Genomic DNA, 18,016 nt, shown 5'->3' on the forward strand with positions numbered 1-18,016 from the left:
GGGCCAAAAATGTGTGAAATTAGATGCAAAACATAAGCTTTTGTGTTAAAAAATGTCAGTATTTCAAGAAACGTAAATACCAATCTACCACCACCACCACACACAAATAGGCACACTATGGAGAAACTGGTGAAAACCAAACAGGAAGAGAAAATCCTCAAATACAAAGCAACTGCAAACAGGGTAGTATCAGTATGAATGAAACCGGAATTTACATCAGAAAAAGATCAGAAGACATTTGAAGCATTTTGAAATGCTAAAAAAACAAACAAAACAAAACAAATCAAACCAACCCTGTGAACCCAAAATTCTATAACCAGGGAAAATTTCCTTCATAAATAAAAATGAAATCAAGGCATTTTCAGTTAATGAAAACTGAGAGGATCTGTTGCCAATAGATCTGCACCACAAAATGTATATATTCTGGCTTTATATATATGCATACATGACTGTCAGTATACTTTTTTTAATGTTTATTTATTTTTGAGGGAGGGAGAGAGAGACAGAGACAGAGAGACAGCGAGACAGCGAGAGAGAATGAGCAGGGGAGGGGCAGAGAGAGAGGGAGATAAAAGAGAGAGAGAGAGAGAGAGAGAGAGAGAGAGAGAATGAGCAGGGGAGGGGCAGAGAGAGAGGCGGAGATACAAGATCCAAAGCAAGCTCTACTCTGAAAGTCAGCGCTTACCATTGAGCCACCCAGGTGCCTCTGTCTGTATACATGTAAATATTCTGACTCTGCACAGGGCAGATTTGCCTTATACATCTCCATTTAAAGTTCTTCCAATAGATCAGCTGTCTTTTCTCTTTAAAATAATTCAGTGAATATACTTGATGTGTTTGTGTATGCTACTTAGCTTTAATCTACAAGGAGAGGTGGTTACCATTTAAAATAGACTAATCAAAAATCCCGCCTATAAGGACACTTACCAGCTGAAGTATCTCAAATCAGAGGCTCTCTCAAAAGGCAGCTAAAGTAAGCACTTCAGATATTGCTAATTATACATGCACCTGAGTGTTCACTAGTATAAGGAATATCAGAAATAATTTTTCACTAGTGAAATGAATGTTATTCTTTATATGTGGTGACTGAAAATATTTTAGGGTCACTGCAGCCCTTTCATAAATACAGTATGAGAATCAAGAGACTATAGACTATCTACATGTACGTTTTATCTGCATCCTGTCTTCATGTAGGATCTGCCTTCTGACCTAAAAAAAGGGAGCAGATTCTGACGTCAGAATAGCGTTTAATATATTTCAGAGTGAAAGTGTGACGTAAGGTGCTTGAAAATGTGCCTTATAAAATAAGTGAGAGTTGAGAGTTCATCTGACTTGTCAAAACAGGTTATATGACTGATCTTCAAGCCAACTTGTTGGTCAGTATTATATGCGTGACAGAACTCATCTAAGATTTGTTTTCTTTCACCTAGTAGTGGGTCTGGGGCATACAGCTTTCACTCTTTAATACTTAGCTTCAGTTTGTAATCTCCCTTACCGCTCCCAACTCTACCTCCCTCACTTCACCTGCCTAAAAATGAGAGTAATTACAAAATCAACATCTTTGCATGCCCTTTATAAAATACTATATGTAGTAACTTTGTTTATATAAATTTATTTTTACATATATTCATGGTTGCATTCTAGTTTGGCAGTTTACATTAATAAAATTTACATAAGAACACAACAGAGAACACAGTTTCATATGAAATAATATTTTTAAGTGCATAATTAAGTAAATGAATTTGTTCAGGGAATGAATACATAAAGAATTTATTGATTCACTGATTTTATAGCTGATGAGGATTTTAAAGGTCCAGAGAGATCCTTTCTCTGACTTAAGAAAATTTTACCAGTACATCACAAATGCTTTTCTCTTTCACCAAAGAAAATACCACAAAATTTTTTTTTCTTTTATTTTTCATTCATTCATTCATTCATTCAATCATTTATTTTTGAGAACATGAGCAGGGAAGAGGCAGAGAGAGAGAGAGAGAGAGAGAGAGAGAGAGAGAGACAATCCCAAGCAGGGTTCTATGCTCTCAGCGTGGAGCCTGACGCAGGGCTTTCTCAGGAACCATTAGATCATGACCTGAGCCAAACCCACTCGGGTGCTCCGCTGACTAAGCCACCCAGGCACCCCACCCACTACTTTTCTTTTAAAATAAAGTTCTTTTAAGCATGACTTTTATTGATATGAGTGAACTTATCTTACCTCCAAATGGTATCCAACCCTGATGAAGGCACAAAGTGGGTCAAAAGCTCCAGTACCACAGGTCAGAAGATGTGTCCTATTATAGTGATGCAAAACTCGAACGTAATTTGCACATTCACTCTATAGCAGAGGGAAAAAAAAAAAGGAAGATACTGGTTAATATAAAAAAAAAAAGTTTAGCCCTTTTTAATTTTTGTATTTCCTAAAGTACAAATCTCATGTTTAAGTCTCCCATGGCTAGTGGGGGCATATGGGACAGATGACAGAGGGCAAGGAACAGTGGAAGAACAGACTGAGGTGACCAAAGCACACTGTAGTTAGCCACGTTGTGTGAATTACACTTATAATGGGATTCTGTCACTTTTCAGGTATTCTAGAAATGTATTCAATATAAAGATTTGCATGGCACTATGTTCCACTAGGTAATTAAGTTATTCCCAATGCTGTTATTTTTTTAAAGTACATGTAAACAGTGAGTAAGTACAAAGTCAGAAAACCAACAATTAGAGAAAGCTTCATTACTCTCAAGGAAACATATACAGACTTTAAGACATTACTGAGTTTTTTAATGGTTAGGGAAAATAAGTCATATATTCATATTCATACATTCACATACAGCACTTTCATAGAGAACTTTCAAAGAAATATATAGAAAGCTAACCAAGAGAAATACTTATTTTATACCTATTACTTTAAGACTGCTGTCCAGGAATCAGCAAAAAAAATTTTTTATAATGGACCAGGGAATAAATATATTTAGTTGAATGGTCTCTGTTCCAACTACTGGTCTCTGTTCCAACTACTTACCTCTGTAGATAAGGCATGAAAGCATCCACAGATAATACAAAAATGATTGTGTGCAACTGGCTTCCAATGAAACGTTATTTACAAAAATAGAAACTTTTATTTGCAAAAAAACTTACAAAAATAAAAAACTTTAAAACTTTATTTACAAATATATTTGGCCAAGAAGCTCTAGTTTGCCTATACTTGGATCCAAATCTAAGTTTTTTGAGGACAGAGTATTTATTTTACACACCTTTTATTCCCTGCTTAATCAAACACAGTACCAAATATATTGTATATACTTATGAAATTTTACTACATAAATCACTAGGTGAGTTTTATGACCAATAGGCTGAATGAAAAGAAGTCTAAAACTACTCAAACCAACTTGTCTAAGTTAATTACAGCAAACACCTTCTTGGTAAATTAGGTACTGCTATTTAATTCAAAAATGTTTTTAATGTTTATTTGTGTTTGAGAGAGAGAGAGCACGCGAGCAGGGGAGGGACAGAGAGAGAGAGAGAGAGAGAGAGAGAGAGAGAGAGAGAGAGCGCGCGCACGCCACAGAATCGGAAGCAGTCTCCAGGCTCTGAGCTGGCAGCACAGAGCCCTACGCGGGGCTCGAACCCAAGAACCATGAGATCATGACCTGAGCCGAAGTTGGACACTCAACCAACTGAGCCACCCAGGCACCCTGGATACTGTTATTTCATTTAAAATAAGTTACAAAATACTATTTTAATGCTAAATATTACTCTAATATCAATACATGCAATAGTCAGGAAATGTAACGTTTTATAAGGACAGTTTGTCCTTATAAAGTCTCTCATATAACAGTATCGAATGAAAAAGTCACCAGAACCATCTTACCATAAATGATTCATATTATGGCATTCCCTTGGTAAGAATGAGAAATGTACTACTACCCTGATTATCCACAGCATGTAGATATATTTTCTTCAATTTCCAACTCATAGCATTTTATTATGAGAGTGACCCATATCACTGGAAAAATCTAATCATTCAAACATGGAGAAAATATTCTATTCTATCACTAGAAGCACCTGCTTTTCATGTCATCAAACGCTGTCACACCTTAAATGAAACAAACAACATTTGGCTCTGCTGGGCTGACAATGACATAGCCTAAGAGTGTGTTCAATTAGTCTGCATCATGCTACGAACTAAGGCAGCAAGAATGTCTTGACTCACTCCTTGGCTGTGACCCAGTTGCTACAGAGACTCAGGAGTTGGTATAACGTGTGTTAGCCTTTTACATGTTTTTGTTTTTTTTTCTCTCACTATAAAAAGAGGAAAAAAAAAAAAAAAGGATAAGTTAACTTTCAAAAGGAGATGTGCATGCCTTCTTCCAAACACGTGTACTGTGTCATCAGCAGCTACTCCAGGCACAGGGAAGTCCCTTCGTACATGTTTTAGTGTGCTCAGAACTGGGTCGGGGCCACTGCTCCTGCACAAGCTCACACGCTGCAGGGAAGTTATGGAGAGATGGAATGTTAATTCTTCCAGTAAGAGAGACCCTAAGCACATGGTGGAAGAGGTAAAGCATGCATACTGCCTTTGCCTTCTCCTTTCTTTTCATTTTCTCTCCTTTTGTTTCTTTAGTAGGTTCTAATGGACTCATCAAAGCAAAATGAAATCTCACAAAGAATGTGCTTCGCTTTCCCTTGAATTAAAAATTGACCCGAAATTATTTTTTCCACAAATATGTAGGAAATAAGCATTAGTATAAGAAATTCATAAATCTGAGTGGATAAAAATATAATAAAACAAAAACCAAGACCCGCTTTACTCGCTTTACTTTAACCCTTCATTGAAATTAACTTGTAAATAACTATGTCTAAATGTAGATGTATATATGGGTACATGTACATATATTTTTTTCTTCCTGAATCAACTGCATATATGCCTTTTGGGAGCAAATAAAAGGTTAGGGAGTCAGTCCCTTGTGACTGACCAGGGATATAATTGATGATGTGTTTAATTTATAATGAGTAATACTTACTGCGTCTTTTCCTTTCATTATGCATTCTTCTATTTTTAGTGCTGTGCTAGGCCAGTGTATCTGAAATAAAAGACAATGCACTATTATGCAAATGCATACAAAAATAAACCACACTGAAAAACCATTTCATTTTTTCTGGAATTCCAATATGTGTTCATTTTTTTCTATTTCCTCAGAAGATAAATTAAGACTTTATCTTCTTTACAACATTATTCGTATAATGAAGGCACTTTCATTTGAGCTTTTATTACAGGCTAAAACTTAGTTAAAAAAAAAAAAAAGTCTTTCTTAAGGCTCCTTCAAGTCTCAGCCTTTCAGAAGCCACTCACAATTCAAGCAGCCCTGCTCTGTACTTAACCTGTCCTGAATTCTGCAGTCCAGTCTCTCCCCTGAACCTGACTGTCTGCTCCTCCTGGTCAGGCACCACCGTGAGTTCCCTTTGCATTTTTACCACTAAGCCCAGAGCTTGGCGTATGGGGACTTGGTAGTGTTTGCTAAGTGATGGGATGAAAGGATGCATGACTCCTACATCCTGGATGGACACCCAGACTGCCTCCAAACCTCTAGCACAACAAACATGGCACATCTTTGTACATGTCCCTCTGAGATCTATAAAAGTGCATCATTGCTATCATATGGTACCAATGGAGCAGGACTGGTATACATGACTCAGAAGTAGAAATACTGGGTCTTAGGCAAACACAAATTTAATCTGCTAATGTAGTGCCACACTGTTCTCTAGAATGGCAACATGTTCATACTCCACCAGCAATATCCCCGTATCCTCACTGACACCTGCATTACCAGCTTTCTAATTTTTGTACTAAACACCTCAAATTCAGTATTTAATTTAATCCTTACTACAACTTTATCAAAGATATGGTATTACTTCAGGACACCCTTTTTTAAAACAAAAATTTTTTTTTATGTTTATTTACCTTTTGAGAGAGAGAGAGAGAGAGAGAGAGAGAGAGAGAGAGAGAGACAGACAGACACTGGGCGCAAGTCAAGGAGAGACAAAGAGGAAGAAGACACAGAATCCAAAGCAGGCTCCAGGCTCTGAGCTGTCAGCACTGAGGCCTGATGATGGGCTCAAACATACAGACTGAGAGATCATGACCTGAGCCAAAGTCAGAGGCTCAACTGACTGAACCACCCAGGTGCCCGAGGGACCTCCTTTTAAAAACAAAAAAATGTGTGTTTCTCTGTCTAGCTCTACAACACATTAGATCTATAGTTTGGAACTCAAATGTGATCCATATAAGTGTAACAAGTGGTAAGTTTATCCCCACATCTGCTTGATCAATCACCCACCCCCTCCCAGACTGAAAAAGCTCAACTGAGCCCTTTTCTTGTGTCTCTCAGAATTCTGGGGAGCATCATCTCATGCTAATGTGTCATCTTCATGGTTTCTGCTGACCAAGTGATAGTAAATTCTGTTTTGGGAGATGCTGGCTCTCATGAGAATACTCTAATTTTTTCTTGATTGCCTTCAAAGGTTTTCTCCTTAGATCCACAAGTACTGGGGTACAGGACTGCTAACAAGTTCTACTTTTTCTACTTCCATGGCACTTTGAGCTAGGCTACATCAGTATTTCTTTGGTTCTCTTCTGTTTTAGGCAATCACTTTCTGTTCCCAAGTTAACATTCTGGTGAAGGAATGGAAACTTTCCAGTAGAGTAGCCTGGGGCTCTTAAGGTATTAATATTTCTACACATAACTTTTTCCTCCTCAGGGTGCTCATGAGTCCCCAGAGGAAGGGTTCAGGGATATCTTTCTACAACTCAGGGTCAATGTTTCCTGTCATTAGAGTATAGTTTAGGCCTGGGCCAGTCAGCCAGACTCTTTTCCTATCTATGGCAATTTGTCCCTGTAAGGTCCCTATTATCTCTCCCTGATTTCTCCCCTCCCTCCACCTACCACCATTCCATTCTGTGCTCTGCTAGCCTAAGAAAAAACTCTGGTTATCAAACTCAATATTCGATGTTGCTGATTGGAGGTATTTTTTTATTTAGTGAGCACACTGTTTAATTATTTTTTAATTAGTTGCCAACGTTTACAAATGAGAACTTTTGCATAAAAATCAAAACTTTCTGATTTGCTTCAGATTTTTCTTTTACCTAATTGACCCCTGCAGTCATTTGAGTTTTTGAAAACTGATTTTCTATATACATATATGTGCGTGTGTGTATATAACTGATTACATGTAATTGATTATAAAACTTATTTTATATATATATATATATATATATATATATATATATTTGGATCCCAAATATGGTGAAGATTTAATTTTTTTTAAAGCTGTGTCCCATAAAAGTAATAGGTTAGGCATGTAGAAGAGGCTTATCACATACTATGTAGCCAAATCCAATCTGATACATGAATAATATAGGGAATTTATAAAAGTAGGGTCAATGGCATTTTATTCTGATGCTTTTTACATAGCTACATGTATTATCATAGAAACAAGCATTCTATGGCTTGAATTACAGGTGTAACATCTTACTTTGATATTCTTATTAGTGTAACAGGTCCGACCCGGTTTCTTACTAACAGTACTCAACATCAGGTGTTCTTTTGCTTTCCTAATGCAGTATATAAACTTTAAAAAAAATCATGTATGTATATTTGTTTTGCAACACAGCAAAATGACAAAGGAAAAAAGTAGGAGTGTGAAAGAAAACCAACTAAAAAGCCAAAGGCACAACACATAAAATCCTAGAATCGATGTGTATAATGGAAGCGGTGGATCCCACAGTGAACCACACATGAATCAGGAAGACATCACATAAACACATCAGTGTCAGGTTCAGATGCACGCTTGCATCAGCTTCAAAAGAGTCACTAATACCATTACAGGGTAAACCTCCTAGAAGTGAAGTTGAATAAAAATTTTAGTGATCCATTATTTTGGAAAACATTTTTGCACCTGGGGTGAGATTTTTTTCAGATGATTTCTAAGACCCATTTTCACTTGAGATTCAATTTAGTATTGGAATTAAGACTTCACTGTAGATGTGTAAACTATTCAAAAGGATATGCTAGAACATGTGCATATATATATATATATATATATATACACAAATATGTGGAATGTATACATAGCATATATTATATATACTGTATATTATATATACACAAGTATAAATACAAATTTATTTTAGGATCATCTATCATTGGAAATATTTTCATGACTAATTCAGTTATCAGCTTCAATAAATCAGAAAATACATTTATAATGCTTTATATTCTTAACACACTTAGGAGAAGCAGGGCGATTCTTAAAATATTAGCATCCCTTATCGCTTTTTCATTATGTAAAATGATGACTTATTTGCACTGTATTTACACAATTTCAAAGTATGAGATAACCAATTCTTTAGAAAAATATACCAAATTCAGCTTTTCAGTGTTGAAATAGCATCCAGAACAGTAAAACAACCTCAATGTATTATATCCTATATTCCCCTAAATGACTGCTTCATAATGATTATTTATTTCTAGGACTACTTAAATACACTGTTTAGGAAGCAATTTCCTACAAAATTTCTACTCATCTTTTGACACCTTTTGTTCTACATTATCTGCTCAAACAGGCTTAAAGATTGGGATACAACCTCCCTCCACGGCAAATGAAAGACTAGTTTTCTAGTCTTCCTGACCAAGATAATAAAGATAATGTCTCCCTCTGGACAAAGGCTGAATACACTTGCTAACAGACACCTTAAGAGAGTTCATATTTCCTAAGCTTGAGGTTCATCGGGCATAACACATACTCCCTGTGTGTAGCATCTACCCGGGATGCTATGCATTACCCGCTGTGGGACTTAATGGGGACAAAGAAAATTACTGGAAACATGACGGCCATGCTGTATGCTATGCTGTGGCTAACAGAGTTCTTTGTCTCTGACCCATGCATCTCATAACTTCTGGCAGCATCTAGGAAACAGTGACAGGTTAACTTGTCTCACAAGTAAGGTAAAATCTCAGACCCTTTACAGTTTTGACACCAACAAAAGATACTGTATTTTGTGATAGTGAATACAATAAATGGCTTGTCTAAGGATGGTCAGAATATGTACTGTTTTTAGCAACAAATGTAATAATGTCAATTGCTCTAAGAATGAAACCTTTCCTGATATCTTCTTATATGGTATCTCTCCCTCCTTTGATCCTCTATAGTGTTCTTCTTACTTTCCCTACCTAAGATTATAACTGATTCATGTACGTAACTTTAGCTCCTATATTAAACTGTAAGTTATAGAGAACAAGGCATTATCTTATTTCAGTATTCTTACCAATGCACAATCCCAACTAGGCACAATGCCTTCAATGCAGTCACTGCTTATTCAAGGTCTACTGATGGACTTGTATCAATCAGTATACCTTTATCACATTCTATGTAAAATCCATTCACTAAAAGAGTTAGTTTACAGTAAAATTTGAGAGATAAGCTTGAATAACATAAAACTGCTGTAACCAGTGGCAAAGGAATGAGACAATTTTCACTTTAATCAGGAAGAAATTCTGTAGGATGTTAACAAAAATCTAGGCTTTGAAAGACTTGTAGGATTTCTGAAGGAAATCACTCTGAGAGGATGGAAGGGAGAGATGCAGAAGACTGAATTATGAACACTTCCTAAAATAAAGTGAAATACGGAGAACTCTGCAAAGGAACAATGTAATTATAGATTTACTCAAGTTTGTTGTTCTTTTGTTTTTTGTTTTTTGTTTTTTTTTTTTAATTTAATAGGCTTAGGACGGCACTCGAATGTTCATTCATGTGACAAAAGATGACAGATCAAGACCTCACTGAAAATGGAGTTATTTTTTATTTTTTATTTTTTTTTAAATTTTTTTTTTTCAACGTTTTTTATTTATTTTTGGGACAGAGAGAGACAGAGCATGAACGGGGGAGGGGCAGAGAGAGAGGGAGACACAGAATCGGAAACAGGCTCCAGGCTCCGAGCCATCAGCCCAGAGCCTGACGCGGGGCTCGAACTCACGGACCGCGAGATCGTGACCTGGCTGAAGTCGGACGCTTAACCGACTGCGCCACCCAGGCACCCCGAAAATGGAGTTATTTTAAAGCCATCATGTACAAATATCCTATCAGGATAGTAAGGGAAATGACTGTCTTCATTTACTGTAGAAGTCTGGATGGCCTTTGGTTCTGCTCCAGAGTTTAGCATCAACAAAAACCCATACAATTAATCTGTTTTCCTGCACAAAACATTTTTTAAAGGCAGTTAAACTACAGGGTGTAATGCTATTTCCAACTTTTCTGTTCCAAAAAGAGGCATAAAAAGCAAAAGGTTAAATATACATCATTTCATCACAATACTCCTATAATACAATTTAATTGTTCCAATACACATTAATGGACTATTTACTATTCTTGCATATCTTAAAGGAGAAAAAAATAAAGTAAAAATTAAATTACAAGGCTATTTTTACTGGACTCCCTATTGAGTCTCGTAATTATGCTACGATTAAGGATTTAACAGCTTACTGTTACAAGACGTTATGACACTCAGAGATTTAGAAAAGCAAAAACAAATGCACCAAGAGGGAATAATTTAACTGTCTAAAAAAAGACTTCCATTTTTATTTAAATAAATAAATAAATAAATAAGAAATAAAGTGATCCAGTAAATCTCTTTTCATGGGATATATTTAAACGGCTAAGTCACTATTATAATTTCATCTAATATTATTTTTCTAAATTTTATTATTCTAAACAAATTTTTATTTATATTTTGTCTTTCTACATTTTACATCTATGCACAGTACCAGTGTCCATTGATGTATATTTTAACTATTTGTCCTATAAATAGCATGAAAAGAAAATAGATATAACACATTAAAAAAGTCCTAATGGTTTATAAATGATACTCTTTAACCTGACATATTACCGTTCTCAGTGTTTATGCTTCTATACTTAATTATAACGACTGTCATTATTCAAGTAGTTTATATGCCAGAATTATAATCTTTTGAACTATAAACAAGATTTGTATTTGAAATGTTTATACTCCAAAGCATTTGAACTAGAACAATATTATTACTACAGGAACATTATTGGCCTGCTTCATGCCCTTTTTTAATGGATGAAATTTACTCAAATGCTGTCATTAATGTGAAATACCATGTGCCATTTATATGCAAATTATTTTTAATGCCTGTTCCACCCAGTAAAAAAATTAAATTCTAAAATACAAGAACTTCCTTTACTTTTGATGCAGTAAAGTCAAATAAATGGGAAAAGTATAAATACTTAGAAAAACCAAGTGTCTAAAAGAGTTCTCTGTACAGATATTCCAATTAACTAGTGTAATGTTAGCTAAGGATAATAGTGGTGAGAATAATTTTAGAAAAAAAACCCTTAAATTTAGAAACTTAGAGAAAAACTGCCGATGAATGTTTGTTAAATTTAAATACTAATATGGGATAGTCTATGAAGTCCCATAAAATATAGCTTACATAAATATATCTACTTTTGATTTCTTTGGGAAATGGAAAAGAAGAAAAGAAAGTGGTGTACCTCAAACCAGTATTGCAATCTTCCAGAGAAAAGTTTTTCTTTGTTTTTCAGGAAATTTCAGTAATCCTCAAATGAGCACAGATTGCATGGCTCTATAAAGACTAAATACAGTCAAGCTAATCACTTACCATGGCTGAATACTGGAGCTGGCTTGGCTCTCAATCTCTGCCATAAGTAAACAGGTGGAGTAGAGTTCTTTCTTACACTTGTCAGTGTTTTTTCTCCACTCCACTCCTGTCACCAACAACTATTCCACTAGTTCTTCACCATTTCAAAGGTAAAATACAGTCATGCTAACTAAGGAAGTAAGAACCAAGGGAAAACAAAAACCACGTAACAAAAGGCAGGGCTCATGGTATACTGAAGACCGGTTTGGGGGACATGAAGTTCACACCAAAGCAGTAATTTGCTTCTCAGTGGTGTGTAACAGTGGGAAAAGCATAGGCTTCTCGGACAGACACACTTGATTTTAAATTCTAACTACGACTTACTGGCTTCATGGCTTTATTTTCCTCTTCCTTCCATTCATCCAACATACTAATGCTCAAGTGATCACACATACTATAATAGCAGTTATGTTATGCACATCTTTAGAGCATCTCTCACTGGCTCATACGGTGAGTAGATTAGGTTTCAACAGCACAGTGGTCAATATTCTCCATGATCTCATCTCAACCACATTTCCATCTTTAACTCTCGCTCTGTACCCTGTTCCCACCCACATCCCCCCACTTCACCTGTATGTGTTAGCCATGGTTATTAGTTATTATTTTAAACTACTCTAAAATTTCTGTTCTTTCCTCTGTTCACACTACCAATCTGTACAAATTAAAATTCCAAGTATCATTAAAAGTCCAATTTAAATTATATCCACTCCAGGAACCCCTACCTCACAGATTTCGTATACTTTCTTAGCATTTTATCTAGACACTTATTATAGTTTCATTGAAACTGTGCTATGTATGACAAATGTGTGTGTATGTATCTTCTCCATTATATTACAAATATCTTATGGTAGGGATTGTTCTATTCATTTCTTCATTTTTCATATCCCTATGTGTCTTTCTAAAATGTAGTTGAGGGGTGCCTGGGTGGCTCAGTTGCTTGGCTGTTCAACTCTTGATTTTGGTGCAGGTCATAATCTCGTGGTTCATGGGATCAAGCCCTGCATTAGTCTCTACACTGACAGCACAGAGCCTGCTTGGGATTCTCTCTCCCTCTCTCTCTGCCCCTCCCCCACTCGTGCTCTCTCACTCTCTTTCAACATAAATACATAAACATAAAAAAAATTAGAATATAGTTGAATGGCCCTAAAATTATGTAGGACTCTTTCACCTTACTTAGAAATGGTAGCACATTAGAATCATGTTCTGATTCTATGTCTAGTTTACAAAATAAATTTTCTCATGGAACAAAGAAAACAGTATAAAAGTATTTTATTTTTATTATTTTTTTTAAATGTATATTTATTTTTGAGAGAGAGACACACACAGAGTGCAAGGGGGTAGGGGCAGAGAAAGAGGGAAACACAGTAGCAAATATTTAGATGGCACTTAGTATGTTCTAGGCACTGCTTAGGCATTTAATAACTCAATGAATGGTCTCAGAAAAGCTGTGAGATAAGTATTACGATTACCTCTCTGTCACGGATGTGGAATAAGTTGCCCTAGCTCACTCATCTTATAAGTGGCAGACTGGATATGGGAGCCCACAGCAGTGTGAATATGCACTCTGTGTTCTTGCTACCACATTCTAGTACTTTTCAAAAAGTGTAGTAATATCTGTGACGGGCCCCTGGCTGGCATCCGACTTCAGCTCAAGTCATGATCTCACGGTTTGTGGGTTTGAGCCCCACGCTGGGCTCCATGCTGACAGCTCAGAGTCTGGAGCTTGGAGCCTGGTTGGGATTTGCATTCTCCCCTCGCACTCTGCCCCTCCCCCGCTCACACTCTGTCTCTCAAAAATAAACGTTAAAAAAATCTTTTTAAAAATCTGTGAATTAAAACAGTTAAAATGAAATAAAAAGGAAAATTAATATGTTGGCTATTTTTGCTAAGTTTCAAAAAAACTATTAAGTGTTGGTTAGCTAAACCTCATTCTAGAAATAAAATACTGATCAGAAAAAATAAGGACAAACTTTCAAACAGTAAAGAAACACAAGAAAATATACCAGACCTAACACTTCTTTAATGGTAAACTTAAATAAATGTGATAAACACAAATAAGGAAATAAATTTTTCTCAAGGAACATAGAAAATACTATAAAAGTATTTTATTTTTATTATTTTTTTAAATGTATATTTATTTTTGAGAGAGAGACACACACAGAGTGCAAGCGGGTAGGGGCAGACAAAGAGGGAAACACAGAATCCAAAGTAGGCTCCAGGCTCTGAGCCATCAGCACAGAGCCCGATGCGGGGCTTGAACCCACAAACTGCGTGATAATGACCTGAGCAGAATTGGATGCTTAACTGACTGAGTCACCCAGGCACCGCTAAAATATTTTCAATAATTCTTAGATGCTATATGAAAAAATTTACCTTGTGTAATATCAAGACGGATTTTTATTTTGATTATTACTAGTTTTAGGTTACTAATGAATTTTATCATCACTCATCATTTTGAAATGATATACATTATTAAAATGTTTTAAAGTCACGTGAAAAGGTTTTTTTTAAACCTATTTTAAAGGATTGAATTACTACATAATTGTGTAAATACAGGGTTGATTCTTAAATGCTAAGAAGATACCAGCATAATTGTAGCTATTTCTTTTTTTTCCTTTCTTGAGCATATTTTTGATATATCTAACATATTGAGAGGGTTTTTTTCAAATTGTTTAACTCTAAAAAACCTTAACTCATTAATTTTTCATATATCTATATAAATCTTCTTAGATTTAAGTCCAATTATATTATATCACTGATTAAAGTTCAAAAACTATGCGTTATGGAAAAATAAAATTTAATTCTTCTGAGTGTCAAGTTGCTCACCAAAGAATTTAATAGTAACACAATAAACTATAATTCTCCCTGGTGGCCACATCTCGACTTCTCAAGAGGTACAAACAAATTGAAGGTGGAACATGTGAGAAGAATCATACACATTTCTTTCCAAATGATCTACATTGGAAGTGCTTCCTCAATACAAAACTATAATTTTAAAACTAAGTATTAAATAAAAGAAAATTTAATGACGAATGTTTTAACAGATGAAAAACAAAAGCCAATTTAAACATGAATAGCTCTGGATTCCCATGGTTAGAATCCTATCCCAAGTTAGACACTGTGGGATTTCATCATAAATTGTTTTTAAAAGATCCAGGTTGCATCTACAGGAAATCACGTGAAAAGCGTCTGCCAGGATGTTATGTCTTCCCCCTTCCACATTTTCTATTCATACTAATGTCCTGGTATTGTCACAATGTAATCAGAACATCTCAAGATGCTTCAATGTTTCACTCATATAATGGTTTCATCTAATTCATTGAAAACTTTTTATACCAAAGGATTTCAGAGAAAGATAAAAGGAAAAAAATTAATTTCATGGGAAGTTCCTGATGAAATCAGTTTCACCTAAGAAGTCTCACATTATCTGTAGATTTTATAGACCTTTGAAGAGAGCAATTGGCAGAAGCCACCCTTTTATGGCAGGTGTGAGGTTCTCATTAAATAAAACACAACATGAGATAAAACAAATGGAATTATAAATTTGAAATTTTCACAGGGAAGAGTATGATTTAACACGAGGAGTGACTTTTCTCAGTTTGAGTCATAGGGCTTTTATGAACGTAATACAAATACAACAGAGCAGAATTTCATTGCAAAAGACTATTATTACAAAGTCTGGGAAATGCTATGAATGAAAGAAATCATAAAGCAAAACCAGTATCTAAAAAGACTATTAAAAACAGTAAGTCTATTAAATAGTAAGTTCTTATCTATTTCAAAACTGCATAGAAAAAATCAGTCTTACGTGCATATATAACCATATAAATTCTGATTATTATATATAAAACAATTATTTATTTGCATCACATATAGGACCACTATTTCCTAGTGCTTACAGGAGCACATAATCCTTCAGCATTTCACAATCCTGGATGCACATACAATCACCTGAGAGAATTTTTAAAATCCTCACTTCAGCCAAGGGGGAGATGCATCACAGCATACATATTATTTACAAAGTCCTCAGGCATTATTAATGTGCAGCTGAAGTAAAAACTACTGTCACACTGTAAAACAGGATGCAGCTTTGTTTGCCAGTGGGAAAGTGGGTAGGTGGTTGGTGGGGTTGGGGGTGGAGGCAGAAGGCAGACAAAATTAACCTTAAAGAAAGTAGAGAATAATTAGTTTTTTTATGTGGTTCTGGCAACAAGTACAGTGGGATTTGCAAGAAGGCAGACAATGAAGAAAACGTATTTACTGGGTGATGTCAGGATTAACAAGAGATACATTTTTCATTCTTTTACTGTCTACATTCTTTGAGTTCCCATAACTTCAAACCAGAATATGACATGATACTCACTCTAAAGAAGCTATCTTATAAAGTACACTGGCAACTAAACAGTCAATTTTAATCAAATGTAAGAACCAAATCAGACCAAGGTTTAAGAAAGGGTTGGGAGAATCTTCAAATCTAGTTTAGAAATGAAAGGAAATAGTTTTTTAAAAAGTGGGTGTGTTGAAGGTTAGTCTGGGGAAGGAGAGTGTGTAAGGACAAGGAGTTATTAAAGGACAAATAGAGGTGCTCAACATCAAACGCCATCATCAAACCGCAGTAAGGTATCACTTCGCAACCATTAAAATGGCTATTAAAAAATAAAAAATAATGTGTTGGTGAAGATATGGAGTAAAGGAAACTCTTATGCAATGTTGGTCGAAATATCAATTGGTATAGCTACTGTGGAAAACAGCAGGGAAATTCCTCAGAAATTAAAACTAGAACGACCAAATGATCCAGCAATTCCACTTTTAGGTATATATTCAAAGGAAATAAAAAGAGAATCTCAAAGAGATATCTGCATTCCCATGTGACCTTATTCACAGTAGCCAAGAAATGAAACCAAGTTAAGTGTCTGTCAAAGGACGAATGGATTAAGAAGATGTGGTGTCCATATACACAATGGAATATTATTCAGTCATGAGATAAAAGGAAATCCTGTCATTTACAACAACATGGATAGACCCTAAGAGCGTTATGCTAAGTGAGATACGTCAAAGACAAAATACTATGTGGTATCACTTAAATGTAGCGTCTCCAACAGTCAGACTCACAGTAACAGAGAGTAGACCAGTGGTTGCCATAAACGGGGAGTGGGGGGTGGTGGTGGGCAGAGATGGACATGGGAAGATGTTAATCCAATTTCCAGTTATAAGATGAATATAAGATGAGTAAGTTTGAGGACCTAATGTACATGATGTTGATAGTGATGAATACTGTATTATACACTTAAAAGTTGCTAACAGAGTAAATCATAAATGTTCTCACTACAAAACAGAAATGGTAACCATGTGACATGATGGAGGTGTTACATAACGCTGTGGTGGTAAATCATTTTGCAACATATAAATTTATCACATCAACATGTTATTTAAACTTACATAATGTTATATGCCATTATAACTCAATAAAATTGGAAAAAGTGAAAACGGAAGTGATGAGTTAGCAATGTGTTGGTGTGGACAAGTGGAGATTACACTAAAAAGGTAGGTAAGAGTAGATCATAAGAACCTATAACTGCTAAACTGAGAACTTGATGTTTATTTTTACTTAAAATTTTTAATGTTTTATAAGATAAAAGTTACGGAGCAAGAGCTGTTAACTATGGCCTGAGAAATCAGGAAATGCATAGCCTTCAATGAGAAAAAAACACATCATTATGTATTTGCATAATCACCAGTGGAAATTTGACATTTCTATCATATAAATAAATGCAGGAAATAAATCAAAGGAGTATTAATATGGGGCTTAATAACCAAGAGAAATAACAGATATTTAATATTACTTTAGAACTGTTACAGGTAGCTCATATTATTAATATTCATCAGTAATTTGGAATTACAGTACTGAAAAGACCAGCTGCTAGGTATTATTATTGTTTTTGTTATTATGTTTTAAAGTTAATATTTACTTTTATTTTTATTTTTTATTTTTTAGAGAGAGACAGAGTGAGAGCAGGAGAGGGGAGGGTGGCAGAGGGAGAAGGAGGAGAATCCTAAGCTGTCTCTAAGTTCAGTGCAGAACCCAATGTGGGGCTTGAACTCACCACCCTGGGATCATGCCCTGAGCCAAAATCGAGAGGTGGATGCTCAACCAAATGAGCCACCCAGGAGCCCCTCTAGGTTTTTTTTTTTTTTTTTTTTTTTTTTTAACGTTTATTTATTTTTGAGACAGAGAGAGACAGAGCATGAACGGGGGGAGGGCAGAGAGAGAGGGAGACAGA

General features: G+C 35.4%; 1 protein-coding gene across 1 annotated transcript in view; it reads right to left on the minus strand.

Annotated features, from left to right (window-relative positions):
* SEMA3E (semaphorin 3E) overlaps positions 1 to 18,016 on the minus strand; it is a 244,938-nt gene that overhangs the window by 83,603 nt on the left and 143,319 nt on the right. The window contains exons 3-4 of the mRNA XM_007076776.3: positions 5,022 to 5,081; positions 2,213 to 2,332 (exon numbers count right to left, since the gene is read on the minus strand). Coding sequence (XP_007076838.3) covers positions 2,213 to 2,332; positions 5,022 to 5,081 — 180 coding nt within the window. The remainder of the gene's footprint in view (positions 1 to 2,212; positions 2,333 to 5,021; positions 5,082 to 18,016) is intronic.

Source organism: Panthera tigris, chromosome A2, assembly GCF_018350195.1.
Source record: "Panthera tigris isolate Pti1 chromosome A2, P.tigris_Pti1_mat1.1, whole genome shotgun sequence".
Classification (NCBI taxonomy): Eukaryota; Metazoa; Chordata; class Mammalia; order Carnivora; family Felidae; genus Panthera; species Panthera tigris.